The sequence below is a fragment of the Pseudomassariella vexata genome, assembly GCF_002105095.1.
Source record: "Pseudomassariella vexata strain CBS 129021 chromosome Unknown BCR38scaffold_3, whole genome shotgun sequence".
In the NCBI taxonomy this organism is placed as follows: domain Eukaryota; kingdom Fungi; phylum Ascomycota; class Sordariomycetes; order Amphisphaeriales; family Pseudomassariaceae; genus Pseudomassariella; species Pseudomassariella vexata.
In genome coordinates, this window is record NW_024467958.1 from 822,972 (window position 1) to 850,730 (window position 27,759).

Consider the following 27,759-nt stretch of genomic DNA (forward strand, 5'->3'; position numbering starts at 1 on the left):
GGTGGTGTTCCGTAAGTGCAGGTGTTTTAGACACCGCAAAACCATGGGAAATTACGGCTTTGATGTATGTAAGTGACAGCGCTGGCTTTGAGATGGTCAATATTGCAACGTTGTGGCGCGCTGTTATTATTGAGAACATAACCTGAGAACGTCAGCTCCGAAAGACCATGCAGTTAACCTTGCATTGCTCCGTGTTAACGAGCACCATAACGGTTCTCACTCTTCCTCCGACCAAGTGTGGAGTATTTAGGATTCCAGCGTTACATTTGTCAATCCTGGCTGATCACGATGACAAGGACTCACGACAATCCTTGGAGTTCGTCTACATAGCTACTTTGGTGTAATCCGCGGTTCAGCTCTTTATAGTTTATATACATATATATATAAAGGCGTCTCTGGAATCTGTTTCTCTTCTTGAACCCACTTATCTCCGAAGTGACAGGGAGTCCGTAATATGAAGAGCACCTAGTCTGACCGTTTAAAGGAGTCGATTTGTTGGATTCCTGAGGCACATCGATGGCAGGATTGCTGGTAGGATTGCTGGTAAAGAGTTAACCCGACTCCAATGCCGCTTTGATTTTTTATCAAGTTTGGAAATTCGCGTAAAGGGGAATTCGATACACGGCATATCGCAACCCGGATCAAATCCGAACCATGATGTGCTTATGGGCAATAACACCATTTCTCATCACCCATTTCCACACACACCAGTCGTTAGCTTATTCTGCTTGATATATTGCCACCCCCACCCGGCCCCCCAACCACTCCCGCCCCCGCAGTAATTGTTTTTCCTGAAATTTATTCATATACTCCGGTTGGTCGGCAAAGCTGTAACTGAAGTCGTGATAGAGTTAGTCGTTACTAGAGCCATAGATCACACACAAATACAGCCACTGGGGACAGCTTAATTTAGGCAATCTCCCTCTTTGTGTCTGCTGGTTAAGGGATGCCTAGATTGTGGCATGTTTTCCTGGAGGTGCAGTAGGTGTTTGGCGTTCTTTAATTTATAATGTTCCGATCATTACTTCAGTAGAAACTAACGTAACCAGCGCATAGGGTGCATGCTGCTTGCCTGGAGGTCTATCTTGAATCTGGTATTTGTGCAAATGCTGGGCTCTCACTTTCATAATCATATCTGGCACACTCTTAGTAGTTGTTGTGTGGATGCAAGTAGGCAATTCGGGTGCTATAATAACTGTCTAATGAATCAAGAGAGCATCAATGCAGAGAACAACATGAAGAGTCAAAAAAGGTTGACTTTCTGAGTTGAACATGGTTGCGTCGCACTTGTAGCCGCGTAGTTACCCTGTAGCGGTTCCCACCGGCCATATATGTCTGGGACTTCCGCATGGGGCCAGTTGCCCCACAGCCCGCGGTGGAAGTGAGGACGGGATGCGTTCAATTCGCCTAATTAGCCGGGGTGTTGGTCATGTTATCCGATCCCTCGTTCGATGAGGGGCTGTTTTGCTCGACAGTTACAAGTTGGCAGACAGGATAAATTCAAGCACATGTCGGCCTCAAACATTTATTTCTCTCGAACATTGATCTGTCTGTTGTCGCTCGAGGTGTACAAGTGCTTGGGCAAGATGCCTAGACGAGCACTACCATAATTCCGCTTGCGGTAGCGCAGCTGCCCTCGTGGCACCTTCAGAGTCGCTCCATGATCTTCTTCCAAACATACATTATTGCCACGGCGTTTGACTGGCCAAGGAGACCTACGTCGAGTGTCTTGCGCAAGTCACCATTCAATCCTCCCGCAATGGTTCGAAAAGCGACAACGACCACCCCTCGAACGCGCCGCACGATGTCGGCTGCCAGTCGCGCTACCGCCCAGCAGAAACCCAGCTTCGCTAACGCAATCTTCTTCGACTCCCCCTCCGCCTTCGGCACCTGGCTATCCCAAAACCACGCTACTGCGACCGAGGTCTTTGTAGGCTACTACAAGAAACATACGGGCCGGCAAGTCATGCCGTGGTCCCAAGCCGTCGACGAAGCGCTCTGCTGGGGCTGGATCGACGGCCAAGTCAAGTCAATCGACAGCAACCGCACCGCACAACGCTTCACACCCCGTAAAAAGAAGGGGAGTCACTGGAGTCGCATCAATGTGGAAAAGGTTGCTATCCTCGAGGCGGCGGGGCGCATGAGGGACCCCGGACGGGCGGCGTTCGCACTCAGGACGGAAGAGAATACGGCGCAGACTTACTTCGAGCGCGAGGCGAAGGGACTGAGTGAGGAATTCAAGGTGAGGTTGGAGACCGATGAGGGGGCGGCAGCGTACGTGGAGGGGAGGACGCCGGGGTATAGGCGGCAGGTTTTTGATTGGATCATGTCGGCTAAGCGGCCGGAGACGAGGGAGAGAAGACTGGTTGAGCTTATTGAGAGTTCGGCGCAGCAGCTTGATGTTAGGCAGTTCAGGCGATGACTTCACAAACATTGGGAGGGATGCCATCTGCTAACCTGCACATTTGGGTCAATAGTGGTGGGCGATCGCGTGATGGCCCGGTGGGCTCAGCCATCAAGTGCTATCTCAAGCATATATTACATTGGTTCATGTCTAGCTAGGGGCTAGAAAGCATCCACAACCACCTATGGGGTGGCCCTCGGAAGAACTGGAACCGTCTATGCGGCGGTGACCTCTATCCCTTCCAGCTTGCCTGCATCATGCCATGCGTCCAATTCACGGATATACGCCACCATCCCAGTTGGCCATGGCGCGCCTCTTGCTCGCTGCATCAGTTCTTGCGGCTTCCCTAACATGGCCTCCCCTTCATTTGTTAGATAACTTGGTGTGCAGACCGACGTGGCAGAAAATGCCGCGGCACCTGAAAGACAAAGCATACTCCACGCCTCCTCAGCTTCCTTCCTTACCTCAACCACTACTCCATTATCCTGCTTGCACGCTCCGGCCTGTTCATGGCCCTTGGCTACGATATGTGCAACATGTCGACTCAAAACTTCAAGCACGTGGGCGAAGTTGGCAGTAGCGCCTGCCTGGGTCGGACCCATCCAGAAGAGGTTCGGAAAGCCGTTGGAGGCACAGCCATGCAACGTCGTTGGGCCTTGCGATGTCCACTTCTCCGTCAAAGTTCGCCCTCCCCGACCAACTATTTCCAGACCGGTACGAACCGATGGGTTGCCCGAGCCAACCCCAGGTGAGCGGTATCCTGTGCTAAGTATGAGTACGTCGAGTGGGTATTCCTTGCCATTAAACACCAGTCCACGCGGGGTCACACCGTCCACCCCCTTTCCGTCCGTATCGACCAAGTGGACGTTCTCCTGGTTGAAAGCCTGCAGGAAAACGTCGCTGAAGGTTGGCCGTTTACACCAGACGGGATACCAGGGAGTCAGCTTCTCCGCCGTGTCTTCATCTTTGACCACCTCTGATACCCGGGCTCGTACCTTGGCGGCGCGAGTGGCATCTAAGGCTAATAGACCTCCAATGTGCTCCGGCACTTTCTCGGGCGTGACTTTGTCACTTCCAATACCGCCTATGAGAGCATAGTACGCCGACAAGTGGCTAAATCCATCTCCGACGAGGTTCTTGTGGTCGCTTGGTGCCCCGAGCGACAGATGTTCAGCAAAATTCTCCATGCGCTCGGTCTGCCACCCCGGCTTTGCTGCGATCTGTTCCCTCCACTCGGTCAGATCCGTTTCGCGTTGCCCACGAACGTGGACTTGCGATGGTGTGCGCTGGAAGACGTATAGCTCCTTGGCCCACTTAGCCACCTCCGGAACAACTTGGATGGCTGTCGCTCCCGTGCCGATTATACCGACACGCTTGCCGTTCAGCTTGTCCAGGGTGGGGAACGGAGTCTCGCTTGATCCCCCTGTCACATTGTAGTCCCACCGAGCAGTATGAAACATAGCTCCTTCGAAACCAGTCAGACCGGGCAGTTTGGGCACCTGGGGGTGCGGGAATAGTCCAGTATTGAGCAGCACAAAATCGGCATTCATCCAGAGTGTGCTCTTCTCCTGGCCGCCCGGCCCTCGGCCGGTCGTCATGTCCGCCTTCCAAGCACGGATGCCGTCGTCCCATTGCAGGCCATTGACCTGCGTGCGATACATGATCTTGTCCGCGAGATCCCACTTCTTTGCCATCTCCACAAGGTAATTCCGAATGCCAACCCCAGATATATACTTATGCGGCGGCATATACCCCATCTCCTCGAGCAGCGGCAAGTATACGTAGCTCTCCACATCGCAGTGCAGCCCCGGGTACCGGTTCCAGTACCAAGTCCCTCCAATCCCGCCCGCGACTTCGACGAGGCGGATCTGGTCCGCGGAAAACCCGGCTTGGATCAGCCTGACCCCGTTCAAGATCCCACCCAACCCGGCGCCCAAGATTAGGAACTTAACCCGGTCGCCCGACTTGATGGGCACGGGTAGCTGGTCCAGAGTGGCGTGGTCGGCGAAGGGGTCATCGGCGAGCTGGCGCAGGCGCTCGTTGTCGCTGAAATGCAGCTCCTGAAACTGCGCCATGCCGTCCGGCCGCTTGCGCTTGGCCGCTTCGGCCATGTATTTTTGTTGATCGGGGGGCATGCTGGCGAGCATTTCGACGTTGGATCCCATTTTGCTTTGGTCTAACGGCAATGTCTTTTGCTCAAAGCTGAACAAAAAATGCACAATCTTTTCTCTGAGTGAAGGTGGAGTGTTGATTTGGGCTGAACATTGGGACACGACTCCTCTATTAGCTCGTGTCGTTCATCCACTGTTAAGACTCTCCATCGTATCACGGGTCCAGCTTCCAACACTCCTCGGGGTTTTCAAACTCCCGGATCCCACTCTCCAAGGCTTCGGGTCCCAGTCTCCAAGGCTTCGGGTCCCACTACTCGTCAAGCCTAAAAACAGCTAATATAGTGCAACAACGACGTTTATTTGTACTTTTTCACATATGTCGTGTTTGACGGTACTTCCGAATGCTAATGATATGCACCAAATTGTTACTACCTTCCCAATAGATCTGTATAGTGTCTGGAACAATAAGTGCACGTCACCCAATTCGCCAACAACCTACAAGTCAGCTTGAAAGTGCGGCCAGTTTCGTATAATGCTAGCCCCTGTAACTATATATAGGGCGCATAACGCACGTTTATATATTTAGATTGGAGTTAAGAGATATCTCGACCATCATTGATATATCAAACTCTAATAGGAATATACCTATATATATTATATATTGATGTAGTTATCGTGCAGAATATAGTTCAATGCTGTATAGTTTGAAGAACCACTGCTACTACTATTTTCAACATCCTATCTAATTTACTCTCGGGGCTTTTCCGTTGCCGGACTAGTCCGTTCCGTTGGAGCTGAAGGTTTTGAGGTGCAGAGGGACCCACCACTGAGCAGCAGCAGCAGCAGTTGATAGGGACTACCACCCCACCTCAGGCCAGTAGTGGTTTTAGTCCAAGTTAGACATACGGCGGAGTGGAATCTATCTTCGTTTTCGTAAAGAAGACCGAAAACGAACGTATTCGTCTATATGGCCCAATCACGCGTTTAGACAAATGCACAGGTAACTAAAGTGAGCGCCGCCGTCTTGCCTCATTACGTGGAGATGCCTATTCAACGATAGAGAGCGGATGGACCGGAAAAGCTAATGAGACTAGCAAGCCTCATGTCGCTTCTCAGGTAAGTACTGATTCAAGACAGCTAAGGTGAGCCGCACCTGACGTGTCCGCTAAAGTTTGTGGGGATTCATCTATACTTGCGAGCAATAAGAAGTGGAGCTTTCAACATCTTGACACCCTCTTTCCTCGTAGGCGCTGGACGCGGTGACTTATGGGTGTATTATGCGGCATTTTTCTTCTGATGAATTGCGCGAGACAGCAACGACGCCGCGCCAGGTAGCTTTGTTTCAGGTCTCGAAGCCAAACTACGGTCGTCGTGTCCAAACAAATATGGAAGTCCACTTTGTCTTGCCCGGCAACCTGTTCTTACCATACAGTAACGAACAATGGACACTTCCCAACTTCCCGACTTCGATGACTTGCCGCCTGTCAAGGGCATGCCACAGGGCTGCGCCTGGGGTGTGTTCGATAAAGATGGGAAGAAGGATTTGCTGGGCACCGTAAATCTGTTGACGCAGCCTGTGGTTGCGGCGGCTTGTGCTGAGGCGAGGGATGGCTTGTCCGTCTCACTCAAGTGAGTTTTCCCTTCCTGTAGTGGGTGTTGGGGGGGGGGCGATCGACTGATACGGAGGTGTATTTCAGCTGGCCACTCAACAGTATGCCCTTTGAGGTGCCCGGCCGTATGAAAGTCACGCATACGCCAAAAACTCTCCAGAGTACGGGCATCATCGACGCCGTTGGTTGGGACGATGAGGTTCACTTCAACACGCAGGTAAGTTCCATAATCCTCCCTGAACAGAAAGGCAGACAAGAGACCTACACAACCACGGGCTAACTGACGATACGACTAGTGCAGCAGCCAATGGGACAGCCTAGTCCACTGGCAACATCAAGAGTCTACCCTGGCATATAACGGCATCCAAGTAACCCAAGAAGGCCTCTCAGCCCCCAACACAGCCTCAAACAAAATGCCCACCCTAGACCACTGGCACGGCAAAGGCGGCCTCGTAGCCCGCGGCGTCCTAATAGACTACAAATACTGGTCTGAATCCAAGGCCCGTGCAGCCGGCAAAACAGGTGAAGAAGCCATCTTCCACGCCCTCGACGGCCACCGCATTACCGTCGCGGAAATCGAAGCCATCGCCAAAGACCAAGGCGTCGAGTTCCGCCCGGGCGATGTGCTGATCCTGCGCACGGGGGCGACCGAAGCCCTTGAAGCACCTTCGCCGGCTGACTGGCAAAAGCTGCAGAAGTTCCGCGTTGCGGGTATGCACGGGTGCATGGAGTCGGTCAAGTGGCTGTGGAATCGGCATTTTGCGGCTGTAGCGGGGGATTCGTCTGCGTTTGAGGCGTTGCCGCCGGTTAAGGAGGACGGGAGTTCGGCTACTACGCGTGAATTAGGTGAGTGTATAAGTTGATGTTCTCCCTTTTTTCTTTTCTGAGATTTTGATCAAGGAATGATTTGGTGCGAACGAGTATGCCTCTGCTGACAGCTGTTGTTTCATAGTACTTCATCCTTGGCTGCTTTCCATGTTTGGCATGCCTATCGGGGAGTTGTGGGATCTGAAGGCTTTGTCGGAGCATTGTGCAAAGACGAAGAGGTATAGCTTTTTGCTCACTTCGGTGCCGTTGAATATCCCGGGCTTGGTGGGGTCCCCTCCTAATGCTCTTGCTGTATTCTAGGGGTGTTTGTAGATACTGGAACAAAATTCCCAGTGCAATCCTATAGAAACTTGACCTTGGTCCATTCGGTTCAATTCCTTCAACCATTTGCGAACATCGAGGATGAGACAAGTTACAAACATATACGTGTGGGTTGAGGGGATCGCTAGGTCTCTTTAGCGGTGTGTCGATTTTATGAACGTTAAAATACAAGATACAACGTCTGTTAGGGATGTCCTTAAGATGATCTGGGGTCGTTAGCAATGCATAATTCTAAGCGTGCGACTTTGGGGAATTATACAAGTATGGTGGGAATCTACAGGGCGGTTACAATAAGCAGTGAGAAACACATGTAGTATCCCCACCAAACTGCTCGGGAGTCACTATACTTGTTGAGCTCCGAGGGGCATATCGTTAATTCTTACTAGTTCCCACGCCTTTGAATTTAGCACTAATAGATTTAAGAGAGCAAGCGCTCTTCTGGAGGCCAATTTGGCTGGTACGCCCCCACCGAGTCAGGCCTCGGCCAACTCGACGCAGCCGCCCAGCCCCTATTCCCACCTACAGTAGCATTCAGGGACCCCTCGGGATCCAACTTGGGATAGGTCCTCCATGCACCTTCCTAGAACCAATACAGCCCCCAGTGGTTGGAATCCGACAGATGTTTGGTTATCTGAGTGACGACAGTAGCACTCAGGGATTGGACGCTTGTGTGCGTCAGAATAGGGCCGAACGGAGTTTGTTATTTTATATCTGTCGGCTGGTGTAGTTGGTCACTTCGCTGGTAGATAAGTCCCGATTTGAGCCTCGCCCACTTGGGTCGGTGACGAGTCGCGGGTTCGAATCCCGCAGCTGACACACAAGGGGGTTTAGTCAACCCTTACGGCGCGCTGCCCACCTTGTTGACTTCGCCTACCTAGCGATAATAGGGAGATTGGTGCAGTTTAGGATTACGAGCATCCTAGCCAGTCGACCGTCAAGCACTACGTCGGCGGAATATAACTCGACAGCCGGTCCAGAATTCGAATCGTTAATCCGACCCCTTATCGGACCTCGCCTTTCCGATAACGCTCGTCGGCGAACCCGTCCCCTCACGATAGAAGGCGCGCAGCACGCCCTCTCGCCGCGATTCTTGCGAGCGTCTGACCACGTTACGGTCTATCCACTTGAGCGTATGGTTGAGATGTATACGCTCGACGAGAACCCCAATTAGCAGATACTACGACTTGTCGCGACAAAAAAATAGTCGAGCATCTTCTGCACATCAGCAGCATCCCACCCCTGAGGACGAATTTAAGTGCCACATTACCACACTTATCGGTAGTTCAGGCAGGGGTTGTAGCACAGACTTAGGGAGGGACAGGAGGTTTAGTAGTCATTTGGCTACAAGTTTACCTGTATAACCGCCCGACGCGGCTTAAGGGCCCGCTATATCATCTATAGCCCCTTAAGGGAGTACTTGTAGAGGTACCGAGGGTTAACACCTACGGCGTATTTAATATTTTTTTTTTTTTTATTTTATATCTACACCTGTCCTAATTGCATTGACCCTCGACACCCATTTACAACCCGAATTTGCCCAAATTCCCCAGCTCCCCCTCCCCCAACGCGATGCTCCCTTTCTTTTCTTAACAACTATATAGTACACTACTAATATATGTGACGGTTGTCACGTGATTGACCTACACTGGTGTGAACAGATTGATAAGTGGTTGTAGATATCAAAGTCAGGGACTTTGGTATTGGTCTCTTTTGGTGAAGACATCTGGTAAGGTGGCGTAGTGGCAAGGATTGCAACCCCTAGCACGGCGTGACAATATATCAGAGACTGTAATGGCTAGTTTTAAAGTCGTATATAGAACGCGCTTAAAATCTTAAATCACTAGGCTACAGTAGTAGAGTATCGGCGCATAGATACGATGTCTTACTATTAAGTTCTCAAGACGTGCCTATAGAGGTATTTCGAAGCTCGAGTCCTAGCGCATTAATTGATAATTATCTAACTATTGATATTAGTTCCTAGTAAAGTAAATACTAAACAAGGAAGTCGTTATATACACCCGTATTAGGTCTTTAATTTCTTTACTGTACGACCTTTTCAAAGCCCTAAAATAACTTAAATCGAGAGGCTGGAGCTTATATAACGAATAAGCAGGTATACTAAGTGTAATAATATTATACTCTTTATAATATAGCTCGAAGTTAGTCGAGTAGTAGCTCTTGTACCCGCCGAGAAAAAGAAGACGATCGCTTTTTAGTATAATTATGAGCAAATCCTATTTCTTCCTAGTACTGGTCTCGTAGAAATCCTCGATAAACTTTCTAGTGATCGTTCTTGGAAGCCAGGGGAAATATGAAGAGGCCGCAAAGATGCAACGGCGAGCCCTAGAGCTGAAGGAGAAGGCGCCGAGCCGCGAGCATCCCTCCATACTTGACAGTTTGAACAACTTCGTAACCGTCTGTCAAAGCCAGGGGAAGGACGAGGAGGCCGAGTGGACACATTGACAGACCCTGGAGCCAAGCGAGAAATATTCCCCGTTTCTTCGTTTGGTACCTCCTTGTCTATAAGCTCAGATCACAAAGAATCACTTCCAGATGCCGCAATGCATTTTGTTGACATCCTATCTCAAGATCTGGTGCTCCGACCGCTCTATTTGGCATCCAAAGAGGAATTAAGCTCGCAGAAATTCTTCAAAAGACATAATGGTTCCTTAAAGGAGTTTCTGGGAAACACAGGCTTCGACAGACATAGCATCCAGTATGTTTCTACTGTTCAGATGCTTGGAAGAAAGATCACAGCGACAAAACGTGACCAAGAGGCTCTGGGGGCTCTTCAAGTCTACGAACAACCCTCAAAATACCCACAGAATGCATCAATCCCGACATCAATGCGTAGACAGAATTAATCGCCTGAATTCTCCATAGGAGTCTCTGGCATAATCAAGAAATGCTTCACTTGTGACATCAAATGAAGTTGAGTTGAGAAGAACACATGAGGAGCCTGGCTGTGGTGATTTAGGAGCCGGGGACAACAGCGATGAGGAAACAGAAGACGAAGACGAAGACGGAGACAGTATGAAGGAACAAAAGTGGTACTGGAGATCAAAACCTATCGCACCTTCAGTCAATTGTGGCATCCCTGACTCAATACCCGGCTTTTCACGCATTCAGGGAAAGCATGAAGTAACGTCCCACACCCACATCCGGGACACACCCACATGTGGGACACCCAAAAATGCCTCATCAACACCGCTAGCCTCTAACTTCAACCTCTTTTTTCTTTACCAATATCGATTCAATCGTTACGAGATTTTACGTACGTCTTCTTTACACTAATATGAGTCAATATACCTAAGATGATATTTATCGAGCTCTTCAAGCAATAGCTACCGGTCAAAGCCTCCGAAAAGCAGCATATGAGCATGGTGTCCCAAGGTCTACTCTTTCACGACGGATTCAGGGAGCCCAGTCAAGAGATATAGCCTTCGCTGACTACCAGAGGAACCCTTCAGTTAAGGTCCAGAGAAGCAGAGCTATCGATTCCCAGCGTATTAATGGAGCCTCAGCTAATGTGATCAGGCAATGGTTCAAATACCTCGCTATCCCTGAGATCAAAGCTATTAAGGCCTCGAATCGATACAATATGGATGAGACAGGTATTATAGAAGGTAGAGGATCAAATGGTCTTGTTCTAGGATCATCTGAGACTCGTTCTATACGGAAGAAACAGCCTGGATCTCGAGCTTGGACATCTCTTATAGAGTGTATCTCTGCGACTGGTACTGCACTACCCCCACTTGTGATATACAAGGGGAAGTCTGTCCAGCAGCAGTGGTTTCCTCTATACTTGACTCCATACGAAGCCTGGAGGTTACAGCAACAGAGAATGGGTGGACGTCAGACTCTACGGCTATTGAGTGGCTACAAAATGTGAAGGTCAACCCTCGCAGACTCACTACAACCAGGTGACTTACAGCTGGAACACCTGCCGTGGCAGTGTCAGATGGGAAGCCAATCATAACCCTTGTAGGAGCCCCGCCAAGCGTGGATGACTTAGTCGCGCTCCCTCAAACCTAAGTTGTCATCTTCTTTCCTTCGCTCCTTAGAGTAGAATCTTCGTCGATAGCACCTAATCGAGGTCTCTACCAATGCGATGCAACCCAGGTCGTGACACAAAAGATATTTATTCCTTTGACTCAACCAGAGGACCCTGAAGAGACTAGGTTACTTATCCTAGATGGGAATAGTAGCCACGAAACGACAGATTTTATGTACCTCTGCTTCGTAAACAAGATACACTTGCTTTTCTTGCCGCCACACACATCCCACGTTCTCCAGCCTCTCGATCAGTCAGTCTTTGGACCCCTCAAGGCAGCCTATAAGAAGGAGCTTGGTTACCTTGACCGATGGGATACTACTACTGTCGTAGGGAAGAGAAACTTTCTCCTCTGCTATAGAAAGGCACGTCTAGCAGCATTGACCGCTAAGAACATTATCAGTGGATGGAAATATACTGGTCTCTGGCCTTCAAGCATAGCTAGACCCCTTATGAGCGCCCTGCTCCTTGAGAATACGTCAGCACCAATCAGACAGCCTAGTCAGACTTGCAAAGGGTACTCTGATAGTAAGGGTAGTCAGGACTGGGCGTTAGAGACATCAGCAGTAGCATGGTCAACGCCTAAGAGGAGAGATGAGCTCCAAGATCAACTCAGCTTATTCAGCAAGCTTGATAGTGATCCAAATACCCAGCGGCTACTCTTTCGGAAAGTTCAAAAGGGCTTTGATGAGAAGGACTACCAGTTAGCTGTCGCACAGCGAAAGATTGAGGCAACAGAGGCAGAGCTTGAGGCTAGTAGGGCTAGGAAGCGGAGGAAGGTCAAGACGAGCCCAAATTCGAAGTTTACTAATATCAAGGCTATTCGGAAGGCTCAAATCGAGGCTGGTGAAATTGAGGATAGTACAGATGAGTCTAGCGAGTCTGAAAACCCTAGTGACGGTGAAAGCTGTATTGTAGTCGCATTAGAATAAGTGTAAAAAAAGGTTGAAGTTAATGGTTATAATATACAGTGTCGTTTTTAGGGCGTCCCACATGTGGGGGTGTCCCGGATGTAGGTGTGGGACGTTACCTGATTGACCCACCTACCACACTTGCGGCCGCTTTAGCGCTCAAAATATGAATGTCGTCCAGAAATTCCTCGCTAAGCAGTTCAATGAGGTTGCTCAAGATGAATACGGTCGGATACGTGGGCTTGATGAGATCGGGATATCTAAGCACGGACTTGCGGCACTTTTGTTAGAAAAGACTAGTGAACCCACCAATAAGGGGTCGTCCCACCATTCAGACCGAGCTGAATGGCTTAACGTCCTCGCAAGTCGACTTGGAGACAGATGTTCAAGGACAGGAGAAATGGCTGCTCTCGAAGAAGCTATTACATCAGGTCCCCAAACATAAAGGTCGTTGTAAATGGCCTCGCTGGAGATCTGGACAAAGACGCCTGAAAGAGATAGCGAGGGATGATGAGGGCAGGTCGGTTACGGTGTCGGATATGACTTAGCGAACGCCAGCGGCGTAGGAGAGATTGCGTTGGGTTTCTTGGAAGGTGCACATGAGGAGGGGGCATTTGCGACGTTGGAAGACGAAGAGGGTTGCGTGTTTCCTGTTTTGAGTTCCTTCTGTATTTTTCTTGTCGGTAGTAGATTTGATGACGGCATTATGGACTTCATTACGGATGGACTGCAGCAGGGCCGGGCGAGAATAAATTTTGAATGGGGCCCGAAGCTGGTGAGGACGACGTTGGAAGTAGGCCAAATGAGGTCAAGACGGGCTATCTCGTTCAGGGCCATGTCGTTTTTGATGTACAGGTCGTATCGACCCTTGGTCACTTGAGACCCTGTTGCTGGGCCGTCATTCTGGAAGTACTGCTCGAAGAGGTCGATGAGGGTGTCTCGGACACGGAGGTCGCCACGGGTAAAGATGCGAGGGGGATGGCCGGTGGTGAGCATCATGTTGTACTTATCACAGGTCCTGAGAAAGTGTTAAGTGACTTGTAAGTGTACTGTCACTAGTTAATTTATTACAGCTGGCTGGGTGAGGGAGACTTACAAAAATGCGTGAACGCACTCGGAAAAGTACGGATTCTTAAGTCCACATATGGCCGTACTGACAGCAAGGGTGTCATTGGGGTCTAAGCCACACCATGGTGAAAACTACCTAAAATAGACGCGAGTAAGCTGTGTGTCAATCCTCGGAGTTTATAGCAGAACTGAAAGCTATCAAGCCACAAACCCATGTAGTATTCTCTAGATCTCTAACTCCCTAAGGTTACAACTCCGCCTAGTCCTATTTAATTTCCTTATTAGTATATAACAAGGTTATATGTACGACGACCGTAAGCTATCAATTGTATATTCCGTAATGTATACCGCTGAAACTACTCTTCTCAGTTATTCCGCTAGCTGCAGTGAATTTGGATATGGTTTTTAGATATGAGTAGCTGCAAACAGCATCTTGCTCTCACGGTCGACAAACCGTAGACGAAATTTTTCCTGCACTTCACCATTGAAATCCCAACTATGGAGTAAGTGATCGACACACACAGAGACACCTGGTTCTCTAACATCAAACCTCCCACAGTCTCCACCATTCTCTCACGCAATCCCTCGACCTCTCCACCACCGCTTCGGTCACCGCCTCCTACACCGCCCTTCCATCTACAATCACGTCCATAAGCAGCACCACGAGTTCTCTTCCCCCTTTGGCCTGACCGCCTAAGCCACCCCATTGAGATCTCCTTCCTGGGCATCGGCACCGTGGCCAGGTAGAAGGCAAGGGTGGTGGACACCGCTGGTGGTATACGGAATTATTCACTAATGTCAATGTGCCAGCAGCTCTGAAAAATTGCAACGCATGTCTCTCGAGGTAGAACCCTTTTAGACACAACTTATTGGTATATCGACATGATAGGGGCAATATACATGTTACCCCGATTCCTCTTCACACGGAACAAATCCTTATTTGACACTATAAAGTCTAATTCCAATGGTCACTTATATGATAGTCTCGTAATTTAAAGAATAATGCTTCATTAGGTTAACCTAGATTACACCTCCCGGTTGCGGGTCGAATGCCAACGGCCCTTTCCACCCTTCCAAGCACATAGCTTGGTTAGTTGAACTCAGAGGCTTAAGCAGCATGTAAGGTAATCCCCCGAGGGCTAGGTCGAGTCTGCATCTTGTCACTTTCTATGGCATGATAATGACCCAGCCCAATGAACAATTTTCAAGAAGTTGCCATGGATCTATTGGTGCAGTATGCAGGCCTCGTCACCTGTTGAAAGCTTGACACTACGTGACGTGGTATTTCCTGGCGCATCCATCATCGCCGTCTACACACATGCCAAGAGGCGATGATGGGGCCAGGGTTTGAAAATAGGGGAAAATAATACATGTATCGGAACAGGTTACAGGCAATACAATCAGGTCACATAATTAATCAAGTCAACACATTGGAGGTGGCCATCATTGTCTCAATTCATGTGAAGTCACCAGCTATCCGAAGCTTTTATGAACGCCGAACAACCATGCAGAAGCAGTCCCTGAACCCTTAGCCTCCAAATTACATGCGAACAATCCCAAGCACTCTAGTTCATGCGACGGATTAGAGCGTTGATCTTGTCCTCACGGTTACCCAGGTCACCACCCTCGATGAAGTGCTTGAACTTGCGGGGACGGAAGCCACCGTTGGGGTTGCTCAGCTTGAAGGGCCACAGGAAGTTGGAGGCCTGCTTGAAGTTGGGGCCGACGGTGTAAATCTCGTGGACGAGATCTTCCATACAGACGATGCCGTACTGGCCGAGGTTCTCCTCGATGATGGCGTTGTCGGTGAGAGGAACACGTTGCTTGTTGACCTTTCCGTAACCGCGCTTGTAGATGAGCTCCTTGATGCTCTTCAAGTTGGGGTAACCGTAGGCAACCCACGGCTCGACAATCTTGATCATCTCGGCGGTGGCCTTGGTGACCTTGACGAAGACACCGTTGTTGATCTGGAGGAGACGAAGGAGCTGGAGGATCTTGCGGGGCTTGGGGGCGATCTTGTTGATACCCTTGATACGGATGACGAAGACCAGCTTGTCCTCAGCCTCGACGTGGAAGGCACCCTCCTGCTTGGCGAGGCGGGCAAGGCGGACCTTCTCGCGCTCGGCATCACGGTACTCGGTGATGTACTTCTCGGCGCGCTTGAAGATGACCTGGCGCTTCTCCTTGTTGGACTAGATGGCCTTCAGTTAGCAGACTGTTGTCATGCAAGATCTTCAATAGCCATTTGGTGTTTTGAATTGCGATCAGACCCGAAAGATGGTATTTTGCAACGGCATTGACCTTAGTCTAGTCGCAAATGTTGTTATGCATCACATCGTCTCCCTCTGCTCACAGATAAAATGAGAATCAACTAACCTTCTTCTTCTGCTCGAGCTCGGCAGTCTTCTCAGCGCGAGCCTTCTCCTGACTCTTGCGCTTCTTGAGGAGAGTCTCAGGAACCAGGACATGGTCCTTGGTGGGGACGGTACTGGAATGGCACTCAGATTAGTACGTAGTCCGCAAAAACATTCATACACATGGTGTGTATGGATGGGTTGAGCGCCGGTTGGAGAATTGCCGATTGCAGCGCGACATTCTCCGCGGTGGCTGACTCGAGTTTGATATATTTGATCGGTGAGAATAATTGGCAAACTGCAGGCCCCAATGAAGGGTTAGAGGTTTGCCAATACATAACACTCATCCGACAACACCTCGAACAAATAAGCCCAAGACAGTACGCTCGCATTGTAACAAAGCTTTGCAACGGACGTTTCTGTACCGCCGTCGAGCATTTGAAAGCGGCGGATGATTTTCAAAGAGAAGGACAGAGCCTTCATCTCCAACGCCCCAGACAACATCTCTCAGTCCGCAAGCTGTGTTCCAAGCCTGAGGGAAAGAGGGAGAAGGCCAAGAAGGATCGAGCTGGCTTGCGATGCATCGTCCGTTCGCATTTTCAGGGATAGAACGATGCAAAGTCATCCAGCGAAGAAAGGACCACGACAATCGGCAAAAATCCAGGACCGGGCCGCCGAAGGAGAAAGGCGTCGATGAGAGGAAGGTCAGGGAGAAGCATACGTTGACGTGGGAGGAGCCATTGCTGCTGTTTTGATCGACGGAGATCGTTAGTTGGGGCCGGTGGACTGAGATGGTGGTTGATCGAGCTAAGCTGCACATCTAGAAGCCGCGAAAGAAAAAATTTCTTGAAGTTAGCAAAATCCGTGGCAGGAGCGTCCCCATAAAGTGGGGCCACTCGCTTAGGGTTTGTTTGTGGTTGGCCAATGAGCGCCTAACTGCGCGGTTTTTGCCTTCGCTGACCGCTTCACAATCCCGCCATCCAACTTTGAAAAGCAAAGGCATTGTAATTCTATCCGTCGCGACTGCCCGTCAAGCTTGCAATTCATCAACCGCACGAGTCTACACGACCACGACGATCGACATCAGTCAAAATGGCCCCCAAGAAGACCGTCCGCGCTCCCCAGGAGAACATCTCCCTCGGCCCTCAGGTCAGAGATGGTACGTCATCCGCCACCGTCAAGTGAGAAAGAGGAGCGGGAATACTAACATTGCCTGTCTTCTCCAGGTGAGCTTGTCTTCGGCGTTGCCCGTATCTTCGCCTCGTTCAACGACACCTTCGTTCACGTCACCGATCTCAGGTTCGTTTAAGAGATACCCATAGAATGACAGCTGGATTGAGGAGCGGAATTGCGTCTTGCGCAGCGTAGCACATTCATAGCCAAGCAAGACGCACGCTCTCTCTCTCAGCTCCCAGCTGTCTTGTCTGAAAACAAGATATGACCTTTGGTTAATGAGGCTAACATTCTGGGTGATTCCAGTGGCCGCGAAACCATCTGCCGTGTCACTGGTGGCATGAAGGTCAAGGCCGACCGTGATGAGTCGTCCCCCTACGCCGCCATGTTGGCAGCCCAGGATGTCGCCATCCGCTGCAAGGAGCTCGGTATCAACGCCCTTCACATCAAGATTCGCGCCACTGGAGGTGAGACGACAGTACTATGCACACTGAGGATGTAGACAGTAGCTGACAGGATACAACAGGTAACGGCACCAAGACCCCCGGCCCTGGTGCCCAGTCTGCTCTCCGCGCTCTCGCCCGTTCCGGCATGAAGATCGGCCGCATTGAGGACGTCACCCCCACCCCATCCGACAGCACTCGCAGAAAGGGTGGTCGCCGTGGTCGTCGTCTGTGATTGCACCACATCGTATGCCTGCATATATTGTGGCAGTTCTCTTTGCAGAGAACTATCCATTACAACACGAATGGATGAGGTCACGCGTTTCATGCATCACCAACAGCATCTGGGCTTCTCTATGTGGCGGCATCTGACAATTACGAGGAGAACGGCAATTTCTGCCTGGTCTCCGTAGCTAGTCTACTACGAATCAAGATAATGAAGTCGGCAAGAATTTTGCCTTTTCGTTGTCACATTGATGCGTCTCTTCACTTGGCCGTGGTAGCAGGAATTGATGGAAATGTCTCGCTGATCACTCAAATTTTCTTGTGGTTCACGTGATGTGCATGTATCATGTGACCTGAATACGGCAGTGAAAGTCTTCGGCGGAGCGATGGTCAAATTGTTGAAACACATATCAACCCCTCTGAATTACGCCTGTTTTGAAATTCATTCCTAAATCCACTGTAACATTGTTGACGTTATTACTCTTTTATGTGGCAGCTCTATTCGAAATTAGCTGGACTTTCCAGTTATTGATTTTTATCCTCTTAAATTAATCATAAGATGGTTAATCTGGGGTAGAAGACAAAAAAACGAGCTAAAATTAGGGATGCGAAAAGAATCCTCGACTATCTTATGATTAAGGTCCCTAACTAATGTATATTATACTGTTTTAGCGTCGGTAAAGCTACTAGTATGGGAATCCTCTAAACCCAAAACGGTACTAATCGAGAAGTACGTTATTAGTGTAGAATTTATCGTCTAGTATGATAGCGACCCTACTTATGCTACTAAATATACATAGAATCAGTTTAACGAACACTGCTATAAGAATATTAACGTCTATAATAGCCCTAAAGTTAACCCTATAAAAAGCTTAATGCGAAGGGTGAAATCTGATATTTAAAACTATGCCTATCGTACGTCTGATAGCTCTGCTAACGAATGCTATCAGTCCCAGGGATTAACAGGGATTAACGAGGACTTTAATTCTATGTTAACTCGCTGGTAATACATAATTGATGCTAAAGGTAATCGACTTGCCTACCAGAATTATTGAAATAATGGAAATCGGATGCGTTTGGCCTGTAGAATTGATCTTTAAATTATGTTGCCTCTGGGTGGTGTTGTGGCTAGAAATGTGGCTTCCTTTAAACCAATTGACAGCCGCTCTACTCCGATTATATCATCTGTTGTCAAATCAACGCATCAGGGATGGAGCTCGCCGCTGAACATTAGACTGCGAGGATAACCACATCCTCTTCTAAACGGTAATACGGTGCAGACGCTATCTACCATCCGTGCAAATGTGCATTTATCAATGCAACAGAAGAGCCCAGCCAATGCTCCCAGTTAGCCAACCAACTGTGGCCCAAGATCGCATCTCCAAAGATAACTAGCCAGGCCTCTGAACGCCTTTCATATCCTACAATGTCACAATCGTCTCTCCTAGCTCGAAGGTTTGGCCTCCTTCAAGCTCCAGATGCCTCGCATGGTGCCGCCCCTCTGCTTCATCTCCGCAACTCGGTTCAGCGCAGTCTTGAAGTCGTCACTATCTTGGGCCGTTACACAGAAGCGGTTGTAGTGGTCAGCCAGCAGCTTTGTGGGGACCTGACCTCCGTGCCTGCGTATGAAAGCCGGAATCATTCTTGCAAATTCCTCAATTTTCGACGAGTCTCGAGACGCTGGTGCTGCGCGGGAAGGCGTTTCACCCCGTAGAGTAGAGGCACTCGATGATGCCCCAGATCGACTCGGGGTCGTGTTGCGCCCCTGACGGTCTGCAACCCTGGCGAGGATGGTGCTACTACCTGGACCGACTCTGCCACGTCTAATGTTAGAGGGTCTGCCGGCTTCTCCTACTTCACCCGTCCAAGTCACAGTCCCAATGGGTATATGTCTAGCTTCTTCGCCTGCTCTACGCAGAGAATTGCTCGCAGCAGCAGCAACTTGGTTCGCGTCTGCTTGTAGAATTGCACGGCTGGGTTGTATCTTTCTCTTTCCATCTATAATGGTTTCATGCTCTAAAGCTGAATGAACACCAGATCGAGCAAATATGCCTTCCATAAGCCGAGCTTCTTCGGTGGGTGCAGGCTGGCCTTCGGCGGCGGGTTGATAGTCCTCAAGGGAGGCGACACCATCTATGGTTCGTAGATCTTGAGCGTTGTCACCATCAGAGGGCTTGCTTACTAACCCGCCCGCACTCTTTGTGGTTAGGGTCGAAGTAGAAGCAGAAGCAGACTCGCCTAATGCAGGCGAGCCATTAAAGGTTACCTCGGAGTCTTGGAAAAGTCTGCCTGTTGCCGTGGTTTTCTCGTCAACCGAGCCAAGAGTGAACAAGTCATGCAGGTCAGAGAGTTCGAATTTTGTACGCTGCTTCGGATCCTTGAGGACCTTGTTGCTCAGGAACTGCTTGAAGATTTGGCGGTGGTAAATCTTCTCCTCAATTGTACCAGCTGTCATGAGTCGGTAGATAGTGACCTCCTTCTTCTGTCCCAAACGCCATGCTCTCTCGCGAGCCTGGACATCAGTGGACGGATTCCAGTCGGGATCGAAGATGATGACGCGGCTGGCACCTGTGAGATTGACTCCTAGGCCCCCAACCTTCGTTGTGAGCAGGAATAGGTCAAGCTCGGGGTCGGTGTTAAATTTGTCTACAAGGATCTGTCTATCCTTAATAGCAGTGGTGCCGTCCATCCTCACATAGTTGATCCCACCGAGACGTTGGACAAACTTTTCGAGTATATCGAGCATTTGGGTACCTTGGCTAAATAACAATGACTTGTGGCCCATCTTCTTCCACATTGGCAAGAGTGATTTCACAACCTGCATCTTGCCGGACTTGTTGGCCATGCCCCAATTGTAGGATTGACTCACTCTCAGCTTCTGATCCAGTAGGTCTGGATGGTTGCAGATCTTGCGAAGAATGTCGATACCAAAAAGTGAGTTCATATTCTTGTTTAAGATTAAATTCATTTTTTCGGATCGTAAGAAGAGCTCATAGGCGTCTCGCTGCGGGCGGGTTAATTTGCAGAACAGGACTTGCTCGCTCTTCTTGGGGAGATCCGTCGCGACATCCATCTTGAGTCGCTGGAGAAGGAAAGGGCTGATGGCATCTTTCAGCACCTGGGCACACTTCTCCGCAGTCATGATTTGCAGATTGGATGCATTAGCGTATCCGCCTATCCTAATAGGATTCTCAAAGTGATTCCGAAAGTCGATGAGGTGTCCAAGCCGCATCGGGAAGATGAAATCGAAAAGAGACCACAACTCTATCAGACTGTTCTGCATGGGGGTACCCGAGAGAATGATACGGTTCGGGGTTCGAAGCTCTTTGCAATAGATCGTGATTGCGGTGTTGGGGTTCCGAATCTTGTGTCCCTCATCCAGAACGGCATACCCCCACTCAATGGGAATAAGAATATTGCCATAGGTCTGCAGACCAGCGTAGGTCGTGACAAGAACATGGCCATGGTCAACGACCCGCTGCGTGATCCGTCTCGCCGCTTTGCCCGACGGTGTATCATCATTTCGCTTGTCCCTGGCACGCTCATCGTCTTCGATTCGGCTCTCGCTCCGAACATTCAACATTCCACTTCCGGAGGAGTGAAGAATAGAGACACGCAGAGGTGGCCACCAACGATGGAACTCATTGACCCATTGCTGCAGCACTGTTGCAGGAGCCACGACAATTACGGGCTTATCCAGCATTCTGCTGTAGTGCAAAGCTGCGACGAAAGAAATGAGCTGCACAGTTTTGCCAAGGCCCATTTCATCTCCAATAATGCCTCCAACCTTCTGATTGTACAACTCAGCAAGCCACTGCACTCCAGTCTTCTGGTAGTCAAATAGGGCCCGGTAGATGTCACTTGGAAGTTTGAGTCCGTTTCCAAAGTCGTGGTCCGGCCCATCGGGAGAAGGCTTAAACCATTCGGGCTGGTCGTCGTTACCTTCTTCGCCATGCTCCGGCTGATCGGCAGCGACGCCTTGTTGGTGAAGGCGTGCTCTGCTTCTTCTCTCCACCCAATCTGCCAGTCTGCTTTGATAAACATTTTCATTGCCGTCGTCAATATGACTCAGATCCGTCTTCTCGTCATCCTTGGATGACTTAACACGCTTCCTCTTCTTTTTTTGAGGTCGGTCCGTAAGATCATATCCTTCCGATTGTTCATCGTCGACGAAATCTGCCTCATTATCCACCGTATCAGATGTGGTATTGAAAAACGTGGACGCCTCTGGGCTGTCGCTGCTGCGCTGGACTTTGCGCTTCTTGCGTGGGCGCAATGAGAATTCTGTCTCGGCTACAGCTGACACAGCGTCAGGCTCCTCATTGAAGCCAGGTGCTCGAAGGTTCTGGTGAGACCTCGGCCCGTAACCCGCGTCTTTCTCCAATTCTTCCCACTCCTCAGCAACAGCTTCATCTTCTGCATTGGCCAAGGCATTTGCCAATTCTCCTTCGACGGCATCACGTTGATCATCTCCAAACCTAGCACCGAATTTGGCAAACGGTGTGATCTTTCCAGTGCGGATGAGGAATTCGCGATGGCTCTCGTTTGGTAGCTTCTGACTGCCACCTTGAAGCAGGTCGCTTCCATCAGCAGCGCCTTGGTGCCGTTGGTCAATACGACTATGGAAGTCGTGAATGTCCCTGGCAGAAATCTCTATCTCGGACTCTAGTCGAGCAATCTCCTGCTTGATCTTCTCCTTCAATGCCGGCCTGCCAATTGCCTTGCGGAAGCTCTCCTCTTGTGACTGCTTCTGGAGTTCGAGTCTTCGTATGTTGGCCTCAGCTTTTTCAATGCGCTTCTGGTCCCTTTCATCCTCGACGTCGATCATGGCTAGATTAGCCCGACGTGTAATATCCCGTTCCAGGTCATCTTGATCCCGAACGTTTTCGGTGAGAGTTTTCAGTGCAGATTCCTCATCCATGTCGTCACCAAGAGCAATCTCATCCCCATCAGCGTTTCCAGGAGAATTCTCAAGCCCGGAGTCATTTGCTGTTGCGACCCCAATGATCGCAGGGGTGGTGTCATCTTGCAAGCTTTCATTAAGCTGTACATTGTCGTGCTGTGCCGGATCTCCACTGGGCCGACGCCCAGTATCTGTGGCCATGGTAATGGGAGTTTAACTGCTGCGAATGTCCATAAAGATGAATGAGACAATTTAACGATGCCCGAAAGACGGGAATGTAAAAAGTAAAGGATTAGACGCAAAGCGCAAAAAGGACGGACGAAGTCGGCTTCAGCGTTCTCGAGGCGTTCTCAAGGCAAGGGCGGACAGTGATGGAGAAAGTAGTGCTGCACTACAGGGCAAGTGCGTCGAATAAAAGAAGCCTGCACCAAGGGGACTCGGCCACATGAAGGCGTCGTGGCTGCGAGGCAGAGATGGAAGGAAGTAAATGAAGAGCTTAGGAAAGTGTTTCGAAGCCTGGGTATTGCGAAAGAGCTCCAACCCAGGTCCGAACAACAATGTGCAGGTTGAAGGTAGACACCAAAGGAGTGACAGTCCGGCGATGGCGGCGCATTGACTAATCCTGGAGGTGCGGCTCTTTGTGAGGGATGCTGCCTGATGGTGGTGACGCAGGGAAGGCTTGGACAGTGGGTCTCTCGAGTCGATTAGGACTATGATTGGTTCAAATCTATCGATAACGAGTGAATCTGGGAGGATTATTAGTAACGTTATATGGTGGGACTAGTTAGCTAGCGATAACGAGATAATCACTACTCGGGTAAGTCCGACCACCGATTCCGTTTCCCGATTACTCAGTAGTTATTCCTCTAAGATCGATCCTGTCTACATGTTCCATCAAGTCCGATCTAGTCCATCATCGTTGCTAGCGCACTCCGGCGTAGCGCACAAGCAAATTCAGGCACAGAAAACCATCCCAACAATAGTGGCCGACGTGGTCGTGAACGGCGGGGATGCAACGAGCCGCGGGCGGCATGCCGCATTTTCTTGTTCAACTCCGGACTGACGGCTTGAATCCATGCCCGGTGTGACGCCATCTCACCACCACCATCAATCGATGTCGAGGTCAGCAACCCTACGAGCATCTTAGCGCAATTGCACTTGCCAACCGAGGGTAGTAGAGAAGACCATCAGCAAGGTGGAAGCCACGAACGAATGTCATGACCCCCCATCGATTATCACGTGCTGGTTGGGAAGGCTGGGTGGGACTGGCAATTACGGACAGGGGCTGATATCTATGGATCGTTTCGCTGCTCACCTTGCTGTTGGCAGTCAGCACCGTGGTGATACTATTCCATGGTGACATACGTGTTAAAAATGTGCTTAAGGCTACCTAGTCTCATTGCTTCCCTAGATGTATTATGCTAAGAAGCAATCTAGGACGATCGTTCATGGCGATCGGCCATACGACTTCATCCGGCGTCGAAGTGGATGATATAAAATGGCACAAGCACCACAGCTTCGGCCCTCTTGCAGTGTCTATTGGTCATTTGCGACCGGACCGCTATCTTCCTATCTTCATGCCACATACAATGCCACAGTTAGGCTTATCCATCTGCTGTCGTTCCTTTTCTTCTTGGTCTGCCATGCCGCTGCTGAAGGCCATCGTGCAGTTATCTATTAACAGACAACACACATGAACGAATCAGCCACTAAGCAAATCCTCCTCCATCTGCTCATAGCAATGAACCCAAAATTGCAGTGACGCACGTCATCGTTGCAGTGTTCTGTTAGATTATGAATATACAGCGGATATTTGGGGATTTCTACCCGGTAGCTACAGGGTGGCTTCGTTAATTAAAAGAGTAATAGAGTGTAATATGTTATTGTTGTTGTGTGTGTAGGCGTGTTTTCACCTGAGGTATATGTGAAGATGTGGAGCGATGTCGCGCAACTGCAAGCCCAATGAGTCACCGTGACAGGTATGGTCGACGGCGCATCCTCAGGCTCGTTCACACTTCTCGACGGGAACGACGCTCAGTTCGAGAATGACTACGATCCTCTCCATGACAGCATAGTCCGGCACAGTCTACAAGACCTCAATCTAGACGTCGAAGTCGCCATGTCACTTCTGGAAACATACATCGCAGCAACCAGCTTCTAGCCAACTTCGGCAATAGCTTCGTCATCACCCTAGCCCCTATTTCTTCGGCTCTCCACAAAGTGGCAGAACATCAGCGGCTTCAGTTGTTTCGACTTGGAGGTCCAGTGCACAGGGTCATCGACTTCTACGATGCCCAATACTACTTCAACTGGGAAGTGGCAAATTCGATATCGGATTACGGTGTATTATCGACAACGGCTTCCTAGTCAACAAGGTCACCATGAGCTTGCTGATTAAGAGAACAACGGAACGGATTCGTTGAGCTCGAGACTGGCGGCGCTTGCCACTGAGTACCCCGACTTTGGCGGAATGGCTGCTTAGGAGTATTTAAATTCAATTCCTGGGGGACTGGATGGGCCCTGGGAGTGGGCCACTTGAATGGCTAGACATATCTCAGCTACCGCGGTAGGATATCAGTCGAATGCCAGGTTCCGAGTTAAGTGGGTTGTCCATGATGCATGGCACGTGCTGCGGAGATGGAAGCGCAAGATGCGACGCTTGATGAAATAATCTTTCAAGAAACAGCGTTAGGAGTTGTCGGCTGAAGTGGCTGTTCAATGTAGTCCCATGAACAATACTAGTATATTGATATTGTTTGCGGAGATTCCAGGCCGTAGTTCACCCAAGATAATATTCGTGTTTTTACAAGGTCAACAACCCGCGAAGTACCAGATTTTGAGTTGTTTCAATAATTACACACGATACCGTGGTAATTTCTCACTCACTGGGGTGAATTCCAGAATCTGAAGATCGTATGGGGTCGGCAAGTGCAATCTCCCAACTTAAGTGAAACCTATGTGTTCCCCGGACACTGCATAAGATATTAACATGAACTGTATGAATGATATGAATTATGTCTAGAAACCACCCGTGCCACACTTAAACAAATGTAACGAGGTAGAAAAGCCCCCCAGATGAACTTCAAAGTGCAATTGTGCGTTCAAGCCATCGAACTCTTGCTCTATAGTGTACTATAGGGCATTATCTACTCGCAGGAGTAAATTTTAGTTTATTGTTGTTATAAGCTGTGGAAACCAGAAGGAGTAGGAATATCAATCTTCAGCTGACAGCTGACCAACATACTAGAGAAGGATTTATCTGAAAGAACGGAATGCGTACGAATTATCACTCAAGTTTAAAACTCATGCGCCGAGTCTCGTTCCCATAGCTCCAGTTCCCAGCCCCGTATGGAGGCATTACCGGAGATATCTCTCGACCCAGACTGGCACTCAGCGCCTTGCTAAGGGTGCCATCATCAAAATCGACAGCCCAAACCATAGTTCTGAACATACGTCAGTGGGTCGAAGTGCTTCAGTAACCAGCAAGAGTATCATTAATGTTGAATGTAGGGAAAGAACGTACCCTCCGAGGCAGTGTCTGTTAGCGTAGTCGACCTTCATCTTCAGGGTCGCTTCGTCATCATAGCTGATCCACTGATCCGTATCCCAAGTAGCAATTTTCACCGCGGCCTTTTCGTCCAGCGTAATATTGACGGGCCTACGATGAATGACATTGTTGATCTCGCTTATGGAGAGGACCCCCGTTGTGTTGGTGCAACCACCTGCATGACCTAATTCTTTGAAGGGGCAATTTACAGCCATACAGTCGGGATCCTCCATTGTAAAAGCTTGCTGATGCGTTAGACCTTCAGGGGCTCGAAGCTCTTGGTGAGGCGGAAAGACAGGATGGTGACTTACTTCGGCCACAGAACCCTAGTCCCATGTTTACGCGCGCTGGGTCAATTTTGTTTCTCCACAGGAGGTCCAATCCATCGTTTATCTCGGTCAAGTTGGTGTGCGCAGGCGCATGATTTGTTACAGTCGTGATATTGGCGTCCCAATCACCATCTGCAGGGAAACAAATGCTTGTGTGTAAGTCGGCCATAAAACCCCGTCACGGCGAAAAAGGGACAAAGAAGCATTGGAATAAGACAGGTTGAGTAGGCTTACGAAGATCATAAGTCATGACATTGAACCAATCGACATGAGGTTCCAGACCGCTGATATTGAAGCCCTTCATGTAGTAATAACCCGCGGGCTCGATGCGTACCTAAGTCAGCATGTTGTGTTCGTATCTTTTAATCTGTCACTCCTAATTATCAGAGTGATACGCAGCCCATAATGCTTCTCCCCTTGATCCAATCGCTCGCGCAGTCGCCGCAGCATGGTAACGAAGTTCTGCAAGTCTTCAGGGGCACCACCACGATCCTCCGCAACAGGATATTCCCAATCGAGATCAACGCCATCGGAATCATTGTCCTGCATAAATCTGACGAGTGAGTCAAAGAAGAGGTCCTGATCCAAATGTGACTGGGCGAGGGTGGAAAACGCCTTTCGCGTCGGGCCGGGGTTGTTCATGCCCCCAGCCGCCAACGGCGATCCAAACCTGGAGGTCTGGCTGTCTCCTTTTTCAAATATTTAACTGGCTTGTACAGAGTAGAAGTGATGCTATCCATGGGAGACAAGCTGAAAGACTGGTTGTCGATCATGGAGAAGGCGAATATGATGTGGGTATAGTAGCCCAGAGGAATCTCCGCGGGCGGCATTCCTACCAATAATCTCGTCAACCACGTGCATAACAATGACTATTTGCCGATGAGGAGGATGCATGAGGCAATTTCAACATAACCTACTGCCGCAAGGTATTTGCCAATTCCATCCCTCGTAGTATCCCACGACCCTCCCCCGCGTCGTGTTCGAGCTCACATCACAGCTAGGCGGAGTCACAGTTGTATTGGGACAAAAAGACTGATCTGTTGGCAGTAACCCCACCGGCTGCAGCAGACGTTCAAGGGGCAGTTCGTAGCGTTGGCGTATGGAGGGCCCCAGTGGCTGGGATCACACTCGCTCTTGTGGTTGCAGCCCGATGTACAGTTTTCGCCGCAATACTCAGGGCCAAATCCGCATGAGCCGTTGCCCGTGGCATTTCTGCAAATGTTCCCGTGGTTAGACACAGAGATTTGAAGGATGCGTGGGTTATGTGGACTCACAGCGGACCACAGCACCCGGTCCCGGGGTCACAAGGCTGAGTTTTTGTACATTGAGACAACACCACATCCGAAATTCAAGAAGGACAAACATAAAAAGCTCTTTGGAACGCATGCTTGACTTCTTGTCGGAGTGCAGATGACCAATGTGGCGTGCTGTCTGCTATTATATGGTCTCTAAAAAGAGAGGGGGGGGGGAACCCAGAG

General features: G+C 49.8%; 7 protein-coding genes and 1 non-coding gene across 8 annotated transcripts; 3 read left to right on the top strand and 5 right to left on the bottom strand.

Annotated features, from left to right (window-relative positions):
- Positions 1–1,804: 1,804 nt before the first annotated feature.
- BCR38DRAFT_334522 (uncharacterized protein) lies at positions 1,805–2,422 on the top strand (the record flags this gene model as incomplete). The annotated part of the gene is made up of 1 exon (XM_040855324.1): positions 1,805–2,422. The coding sequence occupies one exon, from the start codon at positions 1,805–1,807 to the stop codon at positions 2,420–2,422; it is 618 nt and encodes a 205-aa protein (XP_040718675.1).
- Positions 2,423–2,619: 197 nt separating this feature from the next.
- BCR38DRAFT_334696 (uncharacterized protein) lies at positions 2,620–6,267 on the bottom strand (the record flags this gene model as incomplete). Its single annotated transcript, XM_040855339.1, has 2 exons — positions 2,620–4,593; positions 6,070–6,267. 2 exons carry the CDS (start codon positions 6,265–6,267, stop codon positions 2,620–2,622), a joined length of 2,172 nt encoding a protein of 723 aa, XP_040718676.1.
- A 1,720-nt stretch (positions 6,268–7,987) lies between these two features.
- BCR38DRAFT_t79 lies at positions 7,988–8,090 on the top strand. Its single transcript has one exon. It is a non-coding gene; the product is annotated as a tRNA-Thr (tRNA).
- A 4,674-nt stretch (positions 8,091–12,764) lies between these two features.
- Positions 12,765–13,238, bottom strand: BCR38DRAFT_481882 (uncharacterized protein; the record flags this gene model as incomplete). The annotated part of the gene is made up of 1 exon (XM_040863423.1): positions 12,765–13,238. The coding sequence occupies one exon, from the start codon at positions 13,236–13,238 to the stop codon at positions 12,765–12,767; it is 474 nt and encodes a 157-aa protein (XP_040718677.1).
- A 1,457-nt stretch (positions 13,239–14,695) lies between these two features.
- Positions 14,696–16,491, bottom strand: BCR38DRAFT_385907 (60S ribosomal protein l7-like protein). The gene is made up of 3 exons (XM_040857479.1): positions 16,383–16,491; positions 15,684–15,795; positions 14,696–15,499 (listed from the first exon to the last, which is right to left on the bottom strand). Exons 1-3 carry the CDS (start codon positions 16,400–16,402, stop codon positions 14,873–14,875), a joined length of 759 nt encoding a protein of 252 aa, XP_040718678.1. The 5' UTR covers positions 16,403–16,491; the 3' UTR covers positions 14,696–14,872.
- Positions 16,492–16,629: 138 nt separating this feature from the next.
- Positions 16,630–17,913, top strand: BCR38DRAFT_131584 (ribosomal protein S11-domain-containing protein). Its single transcript, XM_040853558.1, has 4 exons — positions 16,630–16,820; positions 16,888–16,960; positions 17,141–17,301; positions 17,361–17,913. The coding sequence occupies exons 1-4, from the start codon at positions 16,754–16,756 to the stop codon at positions 17,510–17,512; spliced, it is 453 nt and encodes a 150-aa protein (XP_040718679.1). The 5' UTR covers positions 16,630–16,753; the 3' UTR covers positions 17,513–17,913.
- A 1,033-nt stretch (positions 17,914–18,946) lies between these two features.
- On the bottom strand, positions 18,947–22,423 carry BCR38DRAFT_336066 (putative DNA repair and recombination protein RAD26; the record flags this gene model as incomplete). The annotated part of the gene is made up of 1 exon (XM_040855429.1): positions 18,947–22,423. One exon carries the CDS (start codon positions 22,421–22,423, stop codon positions 18,947–18,949), a length of 3,477 nt encoding a protein of 1,158 aa, XP_040718680.1.
- Positions 22,424–25,691: 3,268 nt separating this feature from the next.
- Positions 25,692–27,667, bottom strand: BCR38DRAFT_455390 (glycoside hydrolase superfamily; the record flags this gene model as incomplete). Its single annotated transcript, XM_040861785.1, has 9 exons — positions 25,692–25,848; positions 25,929–26,193; positions 26,264–26,413; positions 26,516–26,615; positions 26,738–26,951; positions 26,999–27,113; positions 27,199–27,313; positions 27,352–27,493; positions 27,645–27,667. The coding sequence occupies 9 exons, from the start codon at positions 27,665–27,667 to the stop codon at positions 25,692–25,694; spliced, it is 1,281 nt and encodes a 426-aa protein (XP_040718681.1).
- Between the last annotated feature and the right edge of the window lie 92 nt (positions 27,668–27,759).

Coding starts and splice junctions, on each gene's coding strand:
- BCR38DRAFT_385907 (XM_040857479.1), bottom strand. CDS start 16,402: ATGGCTCCTCCCACGTCAAC. Junction 15,796..16,382: donor ATGGCTCCTCCCACGTCAAC/GTATGCTTCTCC, acceptor GTGCCATTCCAG/TACCGTCCCCACCAAGGACC. Junction 15,500..15,683: donor AGCTCGAGCAGAAGAAGAAG/GTTAGTTGATTC, acceptor AAGGCCATCTAG/TCCAACAAGGAGAAGCGCCA.
- BCR38DRAFT_131584 (XM_040853558.1), top strand. CDS start 16,754: ATGGCCCCCAAGAAGACCGTCCGCGCTCCCCAGGAGAACATCTCCCTC. Junction 16,961..17,140: donor GTTCACGTCACCGATCTCAG/GTTCGTTTAAGA, acceptor GGGTGATTCCAG/TGGCCGCGAAACCATCTGCC. Junction 17,302..17,360: donor CAAGATTCGCGCCACTGGAG/GTGAGACGACAG, acceptor AGGATACAACAG/GTAACGGCACCAAGACCCCC.